This window comes from Anomalospiza imberbis, chromosome 1, assembly GCF_031753505.1.
Source record: "Anomalospiza imberbis isolate Cuckoo-Finch-1a 21T00152 chromosome 1, ASM3175350v1, whole genome shotgun sequence".
Classification (NCBI taxonomy): domain Eukaryota; kingdom Metazoa; phylum Chordata; class Aves; order Passeriformes; family Viduidae; genus Anomalospiza; species Anomalospiza imberbis.
Genome location: NC_089681.1, coordinates 25,372,330 through 25,389,132, shown reverse-complemented (window position 1 = coordinate 25,389,132; position 16,803 = coordinate 25,372,330). Strand labels below are relative to the sequence as shown.

The window sequence follows — 16,803 nt, the reverse complement described above, 5'->3', positions numbered from 1 at the left end:
TCTGACCATTCTGATGGCAATCTAGGAGTCTCACTTGCACCACTCCAAATTTTAATGCTGGGACAGAAGCCCCTTTGCAGCAAGTAGATCCAGTGACCTAACTGGTATGACTCCCTCCACACCCCACACTCTGACCTAAGTTCCGAGCATCAGCTTGACCCCAGGTTTCCCATAGCAGAGTCCCAGATGTTCTGTACCTTTCAAGTAATTTAATTGTGATGCAGAAACTTAGAGAGCCTCTGGGGGCTCTGCGAGCCTCTGGGGAAGAACCCCCAACGAAAAGATCACTGGGGTTTTATACCCTCACAGTCTGTACACCCGTGCTTCAAGCACCTCTTGATCCAGTGGTGGTTTTGGTCTGGGGTCTTCTCGTTGTTCACTAGGTCCTGCAGAGTCTCTGTGTGACTGACCATCCCGGCCTTGCAGGTCCACATGCCCTTTGTCAGGCAAAACATCAGGACTCCTTCATGGCTCTTTGCTTGTGGTTCCAGCCATCCAGGGAACAGTGAGCACGTCACACACCAAGCAGTCTGAACTGGGTGCATTGCTCAACAGTCCTCCTCCTAATGTACTGAAAGGAAAAAGAAAAAACTCTCGAGGCATTTAACCACTGCCCTAACATACAGGATTATTGCAAGTAAAAAACATAACAAAATTAAGGCTACCAAGATTACCATAGGGCAGAATACAAATTCATAGATTCCTGTGCACAAATACTCAAATGATTACAAATACAAAATCACCAAGGTTTCTCAGAAGTCTTTATCAACTGATTGACTGCCCACTCTTCATTTGATGTAAGAATTGTGTATCCAGTTTTTCTTACCTAAAACTTAGACAGCAAAACTTGAAACAGCAAAATAAGAACATAGTAGGAAAGTATATGGCCTTCTCATTTTGGTGCTAACTTGGATTTTCTAGAGAATACCTTAAAACTTCATCTCCAGGCTATATATTATATATCTGTATTTCAGATGGCATGTGCTGATACAATTCAGCATACTCTTTTCTGCTCTTACAGGGTCTTTTTGCATCTACAAAATACACTGTGCCAACAGTACACTTTAAAGGCAAAGAAAGGTTGACTTCCTTCATCTATTGGGATGCTGAAAAAGCTAGTTGTTAAATTATTTACAGTAAAATAGCCACCTTTAAGTGGTATTTGCAGAAGTATAGTCAAGGGGCCTGGCATCACTGGGTGAGGGGTCACTGCATGTTGGTTAATCACACACAAATCCTGCACAAGTACTCAGGGTCTCCATCTAACCTATTCTGGTTTATAGGAATGCTATATGCAGACACACATGCTTAAAAATTCCTTTAATTGAGTCTTGGTCTATCTGGTTTTGGACACTTTTCCCAGCTTCCAGAGGAATAGGATACTGTCTCACAGAGGGTGGCTTGTCTGCCTTAGTTTTAATGCACATGGGTGGTTCCCCACCTCTAGTGGTCTTACTCCAGGACTCTGATAATACAGCTTTCAATATTTCTATTATCTTTTGTTCATTTTTGAAGCTCTCAGTAATCACACTCAGTGCCATTATTAAATCCATTCCTTCTGGTGACACATGCAGTTCTGCATCTAAGGCCTGTTGAAAGGTCTCTCCCTAACAAGCACACTGAGGAATATTCTACTAATACAAATCTTCCCAGCACACTCTTATGTCCTATCATTGCTAATACAGGTTTACTTAAATTTTTCCCTGCCCAGTGGCTCTATGTATGAATACTTTGTCTGCTATTGATGCTCTTGGGGCAAAGTTTAAAAGGGATAAATGTGGCTCCTGTATCTACTAGAAATTCAACAATGACACCCTATCCCACATACTATATGTCCCTGTTGATGTGGGTGTTCTCCACAAATTGTACATTTCTATTTGTATGGCTCCCTCAAATTCAGTAGAATTGCTGGCCTCTAGTCATTGTGACAGTCTATCTTTGCACAACTATCCCCCACTTGGTTGAAGAAGCCATTCTCTTTGCCTATGTCCTAAATTTCTACAATAGTAACACTCCATTTTCACATTCCTTTCCTGTCTCTTTCTGCTTTCTGGTTTAGGTCTACTAACTGTTATTTGGTCTTCCTCTCTTCCATTTTCTCCCCTGCAGATTTCCTGTCATGGCAACAGCCATCAGATTTTCCACTTTCTCCAGTTTCCCTTTTCTCCTCTACTTGCTTTGCCTTCTGTTTTTTTCTTTCTCCCATCACACACGAATACTGCAACACATGAATTTTCTGTAGTTTTACTCCCTGCCACTCTGGCATATGCTTCTTAAATTACTTTTGGCTGTCTGGTGCTGCCTGACCTACAAAGACACTAATTGTGAGTGTACCATTAAAGTTTTATGAAGCCATTGCCACATATTCTAGCAAAACCTGTTGGAGACAGCCCCAAAAATCTCTAGGATTGTTGTCCATTTTCTGTCTGCATTCCTTTATTTTAGTCTAGTTAACCTTTCATTCCCCATAATCATATTGCTTCAACCAGGTTTTGAACACTTGTCTGACATGCAGGCCTGTCCTCTGTGGTATTATCATTCCAATTCGGGTCCTTCACTGGCCAGGGGTTCCTGCTTCTTTCTGCTTGCAGTGCCAGTTCTGCTTTGCTATTAATTGCTTTTTCCCTTTCACCTGGCCAGAACAGTTCTTTCAAAAGCACCTGCATGTCCCCTCATCTTGGGTCATGTCCAGTACATATATTACAGCTGAGCTCATTTCTTGCTACCTTCCCTCAGCCTTGGCATCTCACTTCCCTATAATGCCAAATCACTCGGGCTCCACGGGTGTTTGGTAAACACTTGGAGTAGCCCCACAGGAGAAGTTAGATGGTGTTGAAGGAGTATTTAATGAACAGGGCGGTGCCGAGGCAGAAAGAGCGCCGGCATTCCTGCTTTGGTGATGAATCCCCGCGATCCGGCAGGGCGATGCCGATGTAGGCAGAACGCCAGGATTCCTGCTTTGAGGGTCAGCCCCTGCCGCCGCTAGTGTCACCGTCGGTTCGGCTTCCCTCTGCTGACTTCTCATCCGTGCACAGCTGTTCCAAACATAACAATAATCCATGTGATCTGGGAATTCATTTTCCAGACATTGCTGCAGGAAAGTTAATTTGCGTAGATCAAAAAGTGCCTTGTGATGGCCATTGTTCTGCCGAGCTACCACTACGGGTTACAACAATGCTCCAGGCACAGTTACTGCCTGCTCTTCGAATAACAGCAGAGTGCCAGAAGCGCTGTTAACCGCTAAGGGATTTAATCGTGGTGCAGCTGGGGGCCTCCGGGCAAGGACCCTCCCGAAAAAGATCACTGGAGTTTTATTCCCTCACAGTCCGTGCACCCGCACTTCTCCCAGCTTTTGGTCCAGTGGCGAGTTTTGGTCTGGGGTCTCCTTGTCCCGCAGAGCCTTGCGGTGACCGGCCACCCCCTGGCTAGCGTTGCCGGTCCCCAAAGGGCCCCTGCCCATTCACAGCTCGTTGCCTGGGTCCCCAGCCACTTTCCCCAGCCAAGACACACCACGATATCTGCGAGGGGTGTTTTTCAAACAGTATAAACCGGTATTCTACTTTAAAATATTCAGTATATTCAATATGTACCAAATGTGATAACATTCATACATAGATAAATGCGGGGACAATATATGCCATAGACAAACTGGTATAGAGCACATATATATATGTTAGTCAAACCAAATCCAACACGGATTTGTCTCTGGATTAGCAGAATATTTAAAAGGCCACTGTTTTCCTAGCTAAAAGCTAATTGTCTCCTTTCTCTTTTCCTAACAGATCTGTGATATCTTTTATTCTAACAACATGTGAATAGCAGGAGGAAGTAAAAGAAAATTATACTTTCAGGTATGGACATATGAATCTGAAATAATACAACATAATTAGAATTATGTTTAGAATTCAACATAATTCTAAAGGGGATCTAAAAAATAAGTGGTTCTATGCAGCAAGAGAGTTTGATATATCATGGTACGATTCTGTTTTAGACTTGTGTCCTTTCTTCACACTTGACACTGTACTTCATAGAATCTCAGGATTGTCTAGGTTGGGAAAGATGTGTATGATGTCCAGCTCTTAACCCAGCACTGCCAAGTCCATCACCAAATCCATCACCATCACCATGTCTCTAAGAAACATATTTGCTGTTTTTTAAATATCTCCAGGGAGGCATTCTTGTAGACATTCTGTTCATAAAAATGTAAAATGAGTAACAGCAATGACGTAAAGAGTCAAGGACTATGTAATCTGGCAGTTCCATTACCAGTTTTTGATCAGTTTGAGTAATTTTAAGAACCATTAAAATATTAACTTTTATAGGCTATATTTTGTCCATATCAACTGAATGTTACAGTGATGGTGCCTGCACCAAACAGAAAAGCATCTCACTACACAACAATTTGTAGTTCTCACTTTGGGATGCTGATTTGATCCCAAACACGAAGTCCGGCTTTTTACTCTGACTAAAATGTTTCACTTTCTGAGGAGTAATTTCACAATGGTGAGGAGACACAAGCACCGCAACTCAGAATTACCTTTTTCGCGAGCCTTTCCAGTGTCTTTGAGCTTCATGAGAAAAACCAGCACACTGTGTATTTTGCACAGAAATGAACAGGTTAAATATTTTTTTTTCCCGCAATGTGATAAATTGCGCAAAACCCCTAACCAATTCCCTTCTCACCTCCCCGTTTAACAGGATCTCCCTCTAGCTGAACTAAACCTATGGCTTTTTCCTAGTGCAGACTTGTCCACGGGAGTCCTTTACCAGGACATTACGACAGGAGCGAGTACCCCGGCAGAGATCAGCGGACAGAAACGCCCACAGTCCCTGAACAAACCAAGCGCTCCCTTTCCCTTCCACGAGCCGAGCTCAGGCCCCCGAGCCCAGGCGCGGAGGCCGGGCCGCTCCGGGCCCTCACGCCGGGGCTGAGGCGGCGCCGGGCGGGCGGCGCTGGCGGAAGCGCGGCGAGCTCCCGCCTCCCGCCGGGGTCGGGGGTCAGCCGCGCCCGCCGGCTCCGGGCGCCCATGGAGGGCTCGGAAGACGAGGAGCCGGGGCCCGAGGGGCCGCTGCAGCAGCTGCTGAAGCGGCAGCGCAAGGAGAAGCGGGAGCTCCAGGGTGAGGGGCGCTGTGCCCGGCGCAGGGCGGGCGGGGAGAAGGCTGGGGAGCAGGATGGGGAGAAGGCTGGGGAGCGGCGGCAGGGACACGCGGGGCCGGCTGGGCTCGGCGTCCCCTCTGCGCCTTCCCTCGCAGGAAGCCCCGCTCGGCAGCGCGAGTAGCTCGGAGGGGCGGGAGGGACGGCGGCGGCTGTGGAGGAGGGAGCAGCCCTGGCAGCGCCCTCGCAGGGGGACGAGGACGGCGGCAGTGAAGTGGTGCGTGCGGGCAGCGGTGCGGCAGCCGGGCTGCGCTGCCGGGAGCAGCGCTGGTCGTGCGGGCGGCCTGCCGAGCTCGCCTTGCCGTGGCCTCGGGAACCGGGCGGTGCGCGGGAGCTGAGACTTAATGCTGGGCCATTGGCGTGATCTTCGCAGTTTGGTACTTTGGTTTCAGGTTGAAGAAGGCGTGGTTTTTTTAAGGCATTTTAGATTGAAAAGTCTGCATAGGGGCTCTTCCTGCCCAGCCTGTTACGTTTCTTCATTCCAAGTGCAGTTGACCTGAACTGAATTTTCTCGTCCTTTCCAGCCATAATAAAGTATCTCTAGTAAAAGATCTGAATGGTCTTACAGTGCTTCAATATGAACTTGTAACACTTTGCGTCATTTGATCCACCCTATTACGGTATATTAGTATAATTAAGGAGGTCTGATAGATGGATTCTGTTTCATAGTTGTTATAACATTTTTGTTAAGCCTTTTCTATTGCTAGTATATTGATTCGGCCTTTTCCTTGTTTGTTTTTTTTTGGTATGTAATGAGATGGGGCCCATCTGCAACCTCTTAACAGAGGGTTAAAGAAGAATGGAGTCAGCTTGCATATTGTCACTAAATCTGTAGGAACTTACTGTTTTGAGATGCCTGTTCGTACCTCAGAATCGGTTGAAATTGAAGAGGCGTAGGAATCGAGCATTGTCCTAGGTGGCTGGGGTGCATGGCACTTTGATGGGGGAGGCTGAGGAGCAGAGGGTTTTTACACCTTAGAGAAGGTGGTAATGGTAGTTCTCCATTACCAGATGGTGGGAGGGGTATATACAAGGCAGAGTCCCTTTCTTCCCATTTGGGAGAGGCCGGTGACTTACAGGTAAATGTTTACCTACAAGTAAAATACATTCCTAGTATGTGCATTGATAACTGTTTACCAGAGAGCAAAACTGTTTGTAAGAATTAACACAAGGTGCTTCTCAAACTCTGAAAATCCAATACCTTCTCAGGTTGATGGTACTTGTCTCCACAACCCCCTCCCCTCTTTCCACCACCCATACTCTTTCCTGTGTATTTGTGTGTGCCTTTTATGTTCTGGATTCCCTTCTCTATTATCTTATTTTTAATGAACAAAGCTGCTTTTCTGTCATACTCAGCTTATTCATCTGTGGGGCTGAATGCTTAACATAAATCTTTCAGTATGAGCGTTCTTCCTGCCTCCCTTTGAAAAGTGTCATTATCATTGCCATCATCTTCAGCTCAATTGGGTCAGTCAAGGATGAAGGACAGGAAAATGTACAGGTGATGAATAGCAAGCAGGGTGTTAAATAATTGCTGCTGTAACTCTGAAACAGTAAATACAGAAGTGACAGATGTAGGGGTAGTGTTCATTTAGGAACACATGAGAAGAAGAGAAGACTATAGGGGAATGTGGTTGTAGTTTCTGCTGCGCAATGGATGGAGCCAGATTCATCAAAGAATGGAGAATGGACTAGAGACACGGACTGAAGGGCAACAAGAAAAATCTTCATGAGAAGAATAAGGGAAAATATTTTCATAGCAAGAATAATTAAATATTGGGAAAAAAGTTTCCCAGAAAGGTTGCAGAATGCCTGTCCCTGGAGAGTGTACTGTCACCTGAATCAATTTCAGGTTCATCTGAATTAGCATAATCTGATGCAGTTTTGAATTCAGCCCCACTTTGAGCAGGAGGTAGAACTAGGTAACCTCTGGGCACCATTTCTAACCAAACTATTCTGTGATTTTAGAAATGAAGCATTGAATTACAGCCTAGAAATACTTAGGGACTTTAATCAAGATGTTTTTGTTTTCGAATACCCATTTTGCTTTTAGAAACTTTGTCTTAAGGATGGGTAGACTCAGTTTTTAATTTTAGTCTGCTACTTGTATGATTAAAAAATTACACATCTTTCCTGTGAGATTTGGTATTTTGATGCCCATGTAATCTTTCTGAAGGCAACAGTCTGCTGCATTGATGAAGTTCAAATGTATTTTTATTATTATCCTGGCATAAGTTTTTCTCTTCTTCAGAGAAAGAAAGAAAAGAAAAGGGAGTTTGCATCTTTTAAGAAAAAATATAGCCATTTGGAAAATGTGAGGATTAGAACCGTCAGTTTCACAGCTAAACTGTAATACTGATTTGTTGATGTTTGTAAATTAGTTTTTCTGTGTGACTTGCAGTCATTTTCTGCAATGATCATAGTGTATGTATTAAGAAATAATGTTTTATTTCACTGCTTCCCTAACAGCAAAAATTCAAGGCATGAAAAATGCTGTTCCCAAGAATGATAAGAAGAGACGAAAACAGCTGGCAGATGAAGTTGCCAAACTAGAGGCAGAACTTGAACAGAAGCAGAAGGAGGAATTAAAGCACCTGAAGGAAGCTTCACCTGAACAGAATAAGGTAGGTGCTCGAACTTCAGCTGAAGTTATACAGGTACAATTAGTGTTAGGGCTTTTTTAACTTTTAAAACTTAGATGAAATAATACTTCAAAGTAGTTATCCTAGTCTTCACAGTATTAGTAATCCCCCATGTAACAGTGGGGGATTTTTGTTGTTGAGCACTGTTGAGAGACTGGCTTGGTTGCTTAAAGAATCACTGTGAAAGATACTTCAAAAGCAGGTTTAATATAAATTTGCAAAAGCATGACAAAATTTGATGGCAAGATTTACTCTGGGACTGAATCCATGGATGAGGTGTACAGGGAAAATCATTACACAAATGCCAAGCTGTAACAGAAATGAAATGTAGGTTAGGGGGAAAGATGCGCCACCACAAGGAGTATTTTGTGTTGCTTTTAAGGCTCCATGGGTAACTCAGTTATGTTAGAGAATTATTTTTTTAAGTTACTGTTATATTGCCACTCTGGTCATCTTATGTAGACTACTAAAGTATTGATAACATTCAGCAGGTGTTTGACTCATCCAGTGTGTTTTGTCTTGCAATTTTGTCAGCAGTGTGACTGATCTTTTTGTATAGCTCATACAATTACTGAGTTAGGTTTGTGATTTTTCTAGAGAAGTTTCAACTCTCTGTGTTTTTCTACTGCTGGTTATGCTTTGATATAGAGGATGGACCATTCTGCTTTAATTTTCACAGAACTTGCTGATGGGTGTTTGGATACCTCACTGGCTGGCATGATGAGAAAAGCTTTTCCTTTCAGCCAGTAAGCAGTGTTCACACTCCAGTATGTTAGAGAACATACAGCTTAAATTTGAGACGCACATAACTCTGTTAGGACTGCAGAAAAGTAACGAAATGCAAGACTGTAGTTTGGGATGTGAAATGCTTTGATGGCTTCTGTCCTATACATGGATCTTTGTGGTTAAACTTCATAAAAATAATCTGGAAGATAACTTAAAACTGTTTCAGAAGATGCATATCTTAGTTATTGCTTATATTAATAAGAACATTTAACTTTTTTTTTCCTTTTAGACAGATTCCATAGTTGATGGGGTTGCAAATATAGAGCTTGAAGGAGTAGAGCAGCAGATTCAGCATCATCGAATATCAAAAGCACAGAAGAGGCGGGTATGACTTCACGTTAAACATTGTGCAAATAACTGATTATGTTCAGCTAAACTTAACTGTAATAGCCAAAGGTAAACCATTTTTGGGGGACATTACCTGGGTAATTCTATATTGATGCTGTACCTACTGGGTGCCTTGAAAATCTGTTAAACTGCTGCCTAGAGATATGTAATGATTTTATAAATAGTAGTACTTTTCTACCCTCAGCCATAAGCTGGGAATCAGAATAGGTCAGAAAATGGGAGCCATAAAGAAAGAAATTATGTAAAGCAAATGATTTTTGAAACACTTCCACTGAAAATATTATTAAATAAATAAAGTAGTTGAATAAATACTATGTGGAAATTATGCAACTAGTAGTACTCAAAACATTTAACGAAAGACCATCCATAGTGAAGAAATTCTTTTAAAATACTGAGTTGTTAACAAACACTACCTAGTGTCATGTTGCGTTAGACTTAGATCTGATTAAACATCAGATGTTGTGGTGGATTAACATTCTCATTCTACCCGGGCCAGGGGAACACTGCTTTATTGCATATTTCATCCCCTGTTAGGTGTTCACTACAAACATGTTAAAAGGATGTTTATAATTCATGGCACCATGTCTAGGCAAACCAGGAAGTCTGGTCTAGTTTTCCTATAGTCTTCTTGCCTAAACCAGTCTGGTCTTGATTTGTGGTGAATTTTAAGCATGAAAATGGAAAGATCATTCTTCATAATGCTTCATTTTTTATTTGCTTATTTACTTTGGTTCTTGTACCCTTGTTAACAGCAGCATGAACTTACGACACATTCTATGAAAGTAATTTTTTTTTTGTATTTTTACATTCCTATGAATATTCTCTACATGCATTCTTATCCATCCTTTAGGTTAGGAACAGTCTTTTATGATGTAGATTACCTGTCCTGAGGGAGTTTCAGTTTCATGGCATGAGCTCCATTATGCAGTCATCTACTTAACTGGTAGATCTCACACTTCTTATGAAAGAGTGATATTTTCTGATGTTTAGAGTTCCCATACTTGAGTGTTGAAATAGTTGATCCTGAAGAAAGCACTATGATTTACAGACTTTATATGAGTGTTGTAAAGTGTTATTTTGCATGTTGATATAATTAAGATTTATCTTGTCATATAATTTTGGGTGTGGTTAACTGTGGAGGCAGTTAGGATATATTGGTCACTTAGCATTTGCTAAAGTTTGGGTTTAGGAGGTCCTTAAGATCAGTCTGAATCAGGTAGTACTGATTCAGACAAATATTTTACAGATAAGAATGTACTGTGAAAACATTGGAAGAGTTAGAAGCAAGCACTGAGCCAAGAACCATATGGGCATATTCTAAATTTTAACATTAGATGTAATTTTTTTGTTTTTAATCTAAGGAGAAAAAAGCTGCTTTGGAGAAGGAAAGAGAAGAAAGAATAGCTGAAGCTGAGATACAAAATCTGACAGGTGCTAGACATCTTGAAAGTCAGAAACTTGCCTGCCTATTGGCAGCAAGGCATTTAGAGATTAAACAAATCCCTTCAGATGGCCATTGCATGTACAGAGCTATTGAAGATCAGCTCAAGGATCACCAAAATTCCTGGACTGTTGCAACTCTGAGGAACCAAACAGCAAAGTATATGCAAAGTCACTGTGATGACTTCTTGCCTTTTCTTACAAACCCTAATACTGGAGATATGTATAGCAGAGGTAAGACTTGTAGCATATGAGATTTCAAAAACTATTATAACTGTTCCTGATAAATCTCAGTTACAGCTTAATTGGGACAGCTTAATGATGGTGTTTGTACCTTTGTTACTTTATTGTGTTCCATGGAACACAGAATTATGGTCTGCTATGAAACTTGGTGCACCTGGACCTCTAATTAATATATTTTTTAAATTAATCTAGGAAATATTATTCCTCATTAGAAAAAAAAAACAAAACAGAACTGGCTGGTTACTAGATGATGTGAACTCATTCTGGGATGTGATTTGTTATTATAAACAGCTTGTCTATCAGGTTGGGATGATTTTCTTGTCAAGTTTTATATTGGTGTTTTCAGTGTACACAGGAAAGCTGTTAAAAATGGGTGTGAAATTCAATCAAATCTGTTTTGTAATAGTTTGAATAGATGCATCTTCTTATTTTACATTATTTTTCCACTGCAAAGCATTTTGGAGCCATTTTTTACAAATAGACTAAACTAAAAAATATAAAGAGCTTTAGTGTGGAGCAACAGTGTAGGCTGAGTAAAAACAGAGTTTGTGTACCTCTTATTTGAGCAATACATGATTTATTCATTATGCCTGGAACACCACAAAAATGACTGCATGAATTTCATTAACTTAATGCTATGTTTGTTTAATAGGCATTGCTGTGGATTTCATGTGGTCACTGGGTGCTGTCTTTCCCATGTTGACAGAGATTATGTTGTCACAGGCTAAATGTGTCCCAGGAGAATACTGAATAAAATTCTGCACAGCAACAGGGAATTGTGCTTTTCTGTTATAAAGGAAATGAATGATAAGTCACTCTGAGCAGTCTTCAGAAAATCTGAAGATTCTTCTTTCTCAAAATCTGTTTGTAAGGTTAAAAAACTTGAGGGTTTGTAATTTACAAACTTGGTTTCTGTAGAACATGATCTGAAAAGATTAGCTATTTACAGAGGAACTATTAAGAATAAATACTTCAGAAGTTAAAAACAGGGCAGCTAATCTGGAAATTTAAAAAACCCCTAGCCAACTGTTTATCCTACATGCAGTTGCAAGATTTTTAAAACATACCTGACACCTGGTGAATGTAAGAACTAGATATACTACTTGCTGTCACATTCTTTTCTAAAGTTTCTAAACACTCTCTGAAACTTAACATGAAGGAAACTATGCAATTTCATGTGTGTTGTTACCTGTTGTTCTCTAAATAAAACAATTAAAGTATTAGCTGTACTTCTTTTTATACTCTTTTTTTTATCCCTCTCTTCTGTCTGAAATTTTCTTTTCAAACCAGAATGAGTTTGGGGGTTTTTTTGACAGTTGTTGTTCTCTGCTTTTCTTCAGTGAACATAGGTATTTTCCTTTATAATGTGTTTCTACTTTTCTGGCTCTAATTTGCACAATCAGTGTTTTTTCCTCAGTTGCTTATTCTCAACCAAGATAAGTGCTAAATGTTGTCTTTTCTTTCCCTGCAGAGGAATTTGAGAAATACTGTGATGATATAGCAAATACAGCTGCATGGGGAGGTCAGCTGGAAGTAAGTATTGTATTGATAATTTTTATTTTGGAAATTCTGAAGTGGGTGAATATACATTAAAAATAAGGGCCTTTTTAGAAAGAATACCTGAAGGCATAAGGGAACATAGTCATAAATAGCTTATTAATAGCTATTTCTTGTGGTTATAGGTTGTTTTCCCACCATCTTTTCTGATGGTGCACCACTGTTCTGATGTATTTGAAAACATGCAAGTTAATGAATTCATTTGGTATAAATATCATTAGAAAGACTGACAGAATGAGTAGGAAAGCATAGTTAGGTTGTTGTCATGTAAACGAGAACTTGAGCTTCACAAAATACATATTTATTTTAATCTTATTTTTTATGAAAGAACAGTTAGCAAATTATTAAAACTAGCCCAATGTTGTATCCTCTAAACAATGATTAGTTTAAAGCAAGCTGTTTTCAATTAAAGTTTTTAAAGTTAAAATAATTTTGCTTATTTTAATAAATTCTGAAAATATTTCTAATGTTATGCTTGAACTGTCTGCTAAAATTAAACGCCTGCTCTTCTTGTCTCCTGCCTACGTTGTCTTTAATCCTATTTCTAAATTGTTTTTGCCTTAAAGCTAAGGGCTTTGTCACACATTTTACAAACACCTATTGAAGTAGTGCAGATGGATTCTCCTCCCATTGTTGTTGGTGAAGAATATTCAGGCAAACCAATAACACTTGTGTAAGTATGTAATTTTATCATTTAAATTTAATGCACTTACTTATGTAACAGAGGGCTCAGCTTTGATTCTCATCTGCTCTTTTATTTTCTGTTATGCATCTGATGTTGAAACACTGCTTGAGTAATGGTTGTGCAGGTCAGAAATTATTTGTGATTGACACACTTACTTTGGAGAAATTGTAATTAGACAGTGTCTGATGTATATCAGTCACTGATTTAGAGAATGCTGCAAGGTAATTTTACCGGGTAAATAATTACAAAATAATAATGACATTGATACAAGATGGAGGAAACTTTTTTCCTTCTTCAGAGTATTTGTCAAGCTGTGCCTGGAAGTCACTAGATTTAAAAATTGTCTTTAATAATACTCTTCTATGTAATGATCCTATATATTTTTGTTGCTAAAACTTGGTTTTATTTCAGTTGTCTTCCAGTGCTGTTACTGTTTGGCATGATGTATACTTTTTGTTAAACTGAACATTATTTCTGCAACTTTTTTTTAGGTATATGAGGCATGCCTATGGATTAGGAGAACATTACAATTCTGTGAAAGTTCTAACAGACACTGCTACAGAGAACAGCAGCTAGCATACAAAAGTTGCACATTCACATGGATAACAATTGCATCATGATGGATTGGGCTCCAGGAAATTCCCAGTAAGACTGGAAAGTAAATGGCATGGATTATAAAATAAATTAAAAAAAAAAACAACAAAATAAAAGACCTGCAGTGTTTGACTATAAATCAGACATGGCTCTTGATTTATAACAAAACCAAATCAAAACCACACAACAATATTTTGAACTTTTTGGTATTAATTATGTTTAGAAGATCTTCTTTAAAATGGTGGCTGTGTAGATCAGGTTTTTTTCAATAGAGCTTCCTTCCAGTGCTGCAGAGGAAATATCAAGTAGTAAAAATTCGTTTTGGTTAATCTGCATTTCTGCTGAAGATTTAAGGTTACCTGAAGGTCCATCTTCCGTTATTTCAGATTTTCATGATAATGGAAGAGTTCAGGCATTTGAAATAACTGATTGTATTTTGCTTATGGAATATCATCTGCTGTGTTTCTGTAGTCCTATCAGGATCTAATTTCAACAGTGTGGTATTGATTCCCTTCTTTATTTGGGCAGAGAACATCTGGAGGTAAATCCAGCGGCAGAATATCTTGGCTTGGCTGAAGGAATTGCAGTCTTTGTAAAGACTTTCATGTAAGATTTTTACCAAGGGATGATGTAGGGTTTTTTTTGGAGTTGACAGTAGGAATTCAACTCTTGTGCATTGTTATTTATGACTGTACATTATACTGTCAGTGCAAGTTAAATGCACTGTTCATTCTCCGTAGTCTTTCACCTGTGCATTTCAGTGAATCCGAAATATTACAAAGCTCCTCTGTGTCCTCACTTGAGATAGTGAAACTCATCTGAACTTATAATTTCTGGATCTGCTGATCTAAGCACTTTGTCATCTAAAGTGTGATGTTTTATAATGCTTAAAACAGCTGGTTGCACACAGCTGTAGAAATAGTCTTCTTGGGTTTTATCAGTAACTAAAGGTGATCTGGAAAATAATTAAGTTTATTTGAATTGCTTCTTATGATGAGCAGAGACTTGAAAGGTTTTAACATGGCTTGACTTTTTACATTAAAAATGTAGATTGTTGTCTATAAATGTGATTTCAAAATTAGGAGCATACTGAAACCAAAATTTTAATGCAAATGTTTTTTAACAAGAGAAGTGATTTTTTTAATTTTTAAAAAGCCTTAGCCAATAAAAGTATTGTCTGTATTTTACTGCTGCTGAGTTGGTTTGGAGAAAAGTGGTTCATGAAAAGATTAAACACCTTTGCCCTGGTTTGGGGATTATGACCTAACAGTATGTATCTTGTAGTCCTTCAATTAAGTCCTGCAGACTTAATTCCTGGAATTTAGAAAAATCTGAAATCTGTTCTTACTTAAGAGGGAGATAAGTCATCACTTTATGGGTCAGATTATGTCTGATTTAAAGCACTTTGAGAAAGAGGAAGTAAAAAAATACCAGATAATTACAGCAAGAGTTTTTTGACAAGCAGTTCTTTAGGATGGTGCCTGCCAGGAAAACAAAGTTAACCAGATATCAAGAGTTTTTGCATTCTTATTTATCTGTTACAGTGTAACAAATATAGCTGGTTTGTATGCCAAACCAGCTGGCTTACTGTAAAATTTGGTTTACTACTTTGATTTTATAAAATGATGGTTTTAATTTCAAACAAAAAATAGGATACAACAGCATGGAAAAAATGTTTCTATTCATAGTACCATTACAAATGTCACTAAAAATAATAATAATAATAATAAGTACTCTTCTCTGCATTTCTTAGAATTGATGTGATATAAAATGCACATGCTGCATTTTATAGATATACAGTTCTTTGGTTTATTTGGGTTTCAGTTTTGTTTGATTAACTGAGAAAGAAAAGATGCCAGAATCGGGGAACACCGGTACCAAGAGTTTGTCATGTTGAAGATGTTTACAGTTTGTATAAAGTTAAATAATTTAATATAGTGAGTGAATGGTCCTTGCTCATGCTGTATGGGACTTGCCAAAAAGTAATAAATTGGTTTATTTGTGGCAAATCTTCTTGGGGTCAATTTTATTTTGTACTCCAATACTTCACTTATTTATTAGTATGAATAAATTTATCCTTTGCGTTTTAGCAGTTAAACTTGAGCTCTTCTGAAAAACTGTATTTGAAAAACTTCCCTGTGCATTTAAAGTATGAAGTGAAACTGAGAAGGGGGTCTTCTCACAATAAAGCTTTTAACTTCTTTGTCAGATTACATTTTTCTCTGCAGAATAACACTGTTTACTTTGAGTGTGTTTCAGTAGCTTTCCTTGCTTTTATCTGTAATTCAGTTTCTTCAGCCACTATTTCTTTTAAGGACTTTTGAGTATTTTTTGCAAGGTGAATTGAGATTAGTTGCCAGCAGGAATGCTCACATGAACAGGAGAGAAGCTGTCTAGTGGTCTGCACTAAATTGTGTACAATATTCTGAAAGGGAAGAACGTATTTGTTGTTGAAAACAGTGGTTACATATGGCTCTTGGTGCTTGTCCTTGTCCCCTTCACTTACTCTGCACCAGTCTCTGCTCTTCTGTCCCATTATGTGGGCTGCAGGCAGTTCCAGAAAGGAGATGGGAGGTGGTGGCAGCCAGGGGGAGTGCAGACCTGTCATAATTTATTTAAACAGTACATGAATTAATCTAATAATTTATTATTTGAATACTAAATTAGTTCAAGAATTTTTTTAACAAAGAAATTATATAAAATGTGATGAAGCAGTGATGTCCCTTGTGCACATTTGTACAATTCTCATAACTTCTTGTGTTTATATATTTTAAAATGTTGCACAAAGCTAAAATGGAACTTTTTTATGTTGAGGGTGGCAGAGCAGTGGGACAGGCTGCCCAGAGAGGTTGTGGAGTCTCCCTCTCTGGGGACATAGAAAACCCACCCGGTTCCTGAGTAAGCTGCTCTGGGTGACCCTGCCTTGGCAGAGTGGTTGGACTGGATGATCTCCAGAAGTCCCTTCCAACCCTTGTGATTCTGTAAGTGAAGAGGGATTTTTTTTCACAACTGCTTTCTTTGAGGCAAAATTGTCAGTAGGGACACTTTTTGCCTCCTCTCCATGCTCTGTTCTTTTTAACAGGCCATTGAACAGGGGCTGTGACAGGTTTCAAGGAAAAGAAAAAAAGTGTTGAAATTTTGGATGTGTGCAGAACACGTCCCCTCTGCTCCTGTGACTCAAAGAGTAAGATGTGCTGGCAGCAGTGACTGGGTAGATTGGCTGCTTGTGGGATGGTGGCTGCCTCTCAGCTGAATTATGCTTGAGTATAACGTTGTTTTGAATTACAAGAGGGAGAATTCCTGGAGCTAAATGCATGGGTGGCAGTAGAGTCAATGGGGTTGGGAGGGGCACT

The 16,803-nt window shown here is 39.4% G+C and overlaps 1 protein-coding gene across 1 annotated transcript; it reads left to right on the top strand.

Moving 5' to 3' along the window:
- Positions 1-4,944: 4,944 nt before the first annotated feature.
- On the top strand, positions 4,945-15,459 carry OTUD6B (OTU deubiquitinase 6B). Its single transcript, XM_068185374.1, has 7 exons — positions 4,945-5,118; positions 7,625-7,779; positions 8,813-8,908; positions 10,293-10,605; positions 12,086-12,147; positions 12,738-12,844; positions 13,348-15,459. The coding sequence occupies exons 1-7, from the start codon at positions 5,028-5,030 to the stop codon at positions 13,430-13,432; spliced, it is 909 nt and encodes a 302-aa protein (XP_068041475.1). The 5' UTR covers positions 4,945-5,027; the 3' UTR covers positions 13,433-15,459.
- The last annotated feature ends 1,344 nt before the right edge of the window (positions 15,460-16,803 follow it).

Coding starts and splice junctions, on each gene's coding strand:
- OTUD6B (XM_068185374.1), top strand. CDS start 5,028: ATGGAGGGCTCGGAAGACGAGGAGCCGGGGCCCGAGGGGCCGCTGCAG. Junction 5,119..7,624: donor GGAGAAGCGGGAGCTCCAGG/GTGAGGGGCGCT, acceptor CTTCCCTAACAG/CAAAAATTCAAGGCATGAAA. Junction 12,148..12,737: donor CATGGGGAGGTCAGCTGGAA/GTAAGTATTGTA, acceptor TTTGCCTTAAAG/CTAAGGGCTTTGTCACACAT.